The 1,378-nt window shown below is 57.3% G+C and overlaps 1 protein-coding gene across 1 annotated transcript in view; it reads right to left on the bottom strand.

Annotated features, from left to right (window-relative positions):
• The window catches only part of LOC114071751 (protocadherin beta-13-like), a 20,478-nt gene that overhangs the window by 12,591 nt on the left and 6,509 nt on the right, over positions 1 to 1,378 (bottom strand). Inside the window, exon 2 of the mRNA XM_027909608.1 lies at positions 5 to 1,378. This exon is cut by the window's right edge and continues 3 nt beyond it. Coding sequence (XP_027765409.1) covers positions 5 to 1,378 — 1,374 coding nt within the window. The remainder of the gene's footprint in view (positions 1 to 4) is intronic.

Genomic DNA, 1,378 nt, shown 5'->3' with positions numbered 1-1,378 from the left:
CAGCTGCTCGTAGTCCAGGGCTCTCAGCACAAACACCTGCCCGCTCTCCGAGTTCACAGACACGCACGAGCACCAAGGCCGCTCCGCCGCTTGCCCTGCTGACAGGGAATAGGTCACCTTGGCATTCAGCCCCACGTCGGCATCTGCGGCGCTCACGGCTCCCACCAGCACGGAGGGCGCATTGTTCTCTCGCACGTACATGGTGTAGGATGTCTGGTTGAAGACGGGGGCATTGTCGTTGACATCCGAGATGTCCACGGTGAAGGTGTGGGTGGTAGTGAGAGGAGGGGACCCCGCGTCTGCTGCTGTCACGCTGAGGATGTGCTGAGCCGTGTCCTCCCGGTCCAGCGCCCTCACAGTCACCAGCTCGTAGTAATTCTTATAGGCTGGCCGCAGGGAGAAGAAGAGCTGATGCTCGAGGGCACAGGACACCTTGCCGTTGGCACCGGCATCCCGGTCCCTGACAGTAAAGAGGGCAACCACCGTGCCGGGCGCGGAGTTCTCAGCGAGGGGACTGCTGAAGGAACTGACCAGCAGCTCGGGTGCATTGTCATTCACATCCAACACCTCCACTAATACTTTGCAGATTGCCGAGAGCCCCCCACCATCTGTGGCCCTCACACGGAGTTCGTGAGTCTGTTCTGCCTCAAAGTCCAGAGGCTTTCTGAGTTTGATTTCACCTGTTAAGGGATCAATCTCAAACGCTGGGTCGCTATGGTCGAGTCCTTGGCTTAATTGATAGGAGATGTCTCCGTTAATTCCTTCATCCTGATCAGTTGCCAACACAGTCAAAATAACAGAGCCCTCCGATGTGTTTTCTAAAACCCGAGCAAGGTACACCTCCTGTGTGAAGACTGGTGAGTTGTCGTTTGCATCCAGAACTGTAATGTGAATTTGGGTGGTCCCACTCCTGGGTGGAGAGCCCCCATCCACGGCAATCAGACTGAAATCCATCTCTGCCTGTTCCTCTCTGTCTAGGGGCTTTTCTAAAACAAGTTCTACATATTTGTCATCGTCACTCCGAGTGCCAAAGGAGACGCTAAAGTACTCATTCTCTGGAGTGATGCTGTATGCCTGTACACTGTTGCTGCCAATATCAAGGTCCACAGCCCCCTCCAGAGGGAAACGAGAGCCCGGGTCGCCCCTTTCGGGGATTGTAAAAGTGACTCGTTCCTTGGGGAAAACGGGTGAATGGTCATTGATGTCGTCGAGGGTGACCTCGACCCGAAAGAACTGCAGCGGGTCGGCCAGCAGCAGCTCGAAGGGGAGCGTGCAGGTGTCGGCCTGGCCGCACAGCTGCTCCCGGTCCAGCCTGTCGGCCACGACGAGGCGGCCGCTGGCGCGGTCGAAGCGAAAATGCTGGCGGCCGTCCTCCGAC

This window comes from Empidonax traillii, unplaced genomic scaffold (genome assembly GCF_003031625.1).
Source record: "Empidonax traillii isolate 1590-97213 ecotype Southwest subspecies unplaced genomic scaffold, ASM303162v1 scaffold2256:size49006, whole genome shotgun sequence".
NCBI lineage: Eukaryota > Metazoa > Chordata > Aves > Passeriformes > Tyrannidae > Empidonax > Empidonax traillii.
This window is presented reverse-complemented; position numbering and strand designations above follow the sequence as displayed.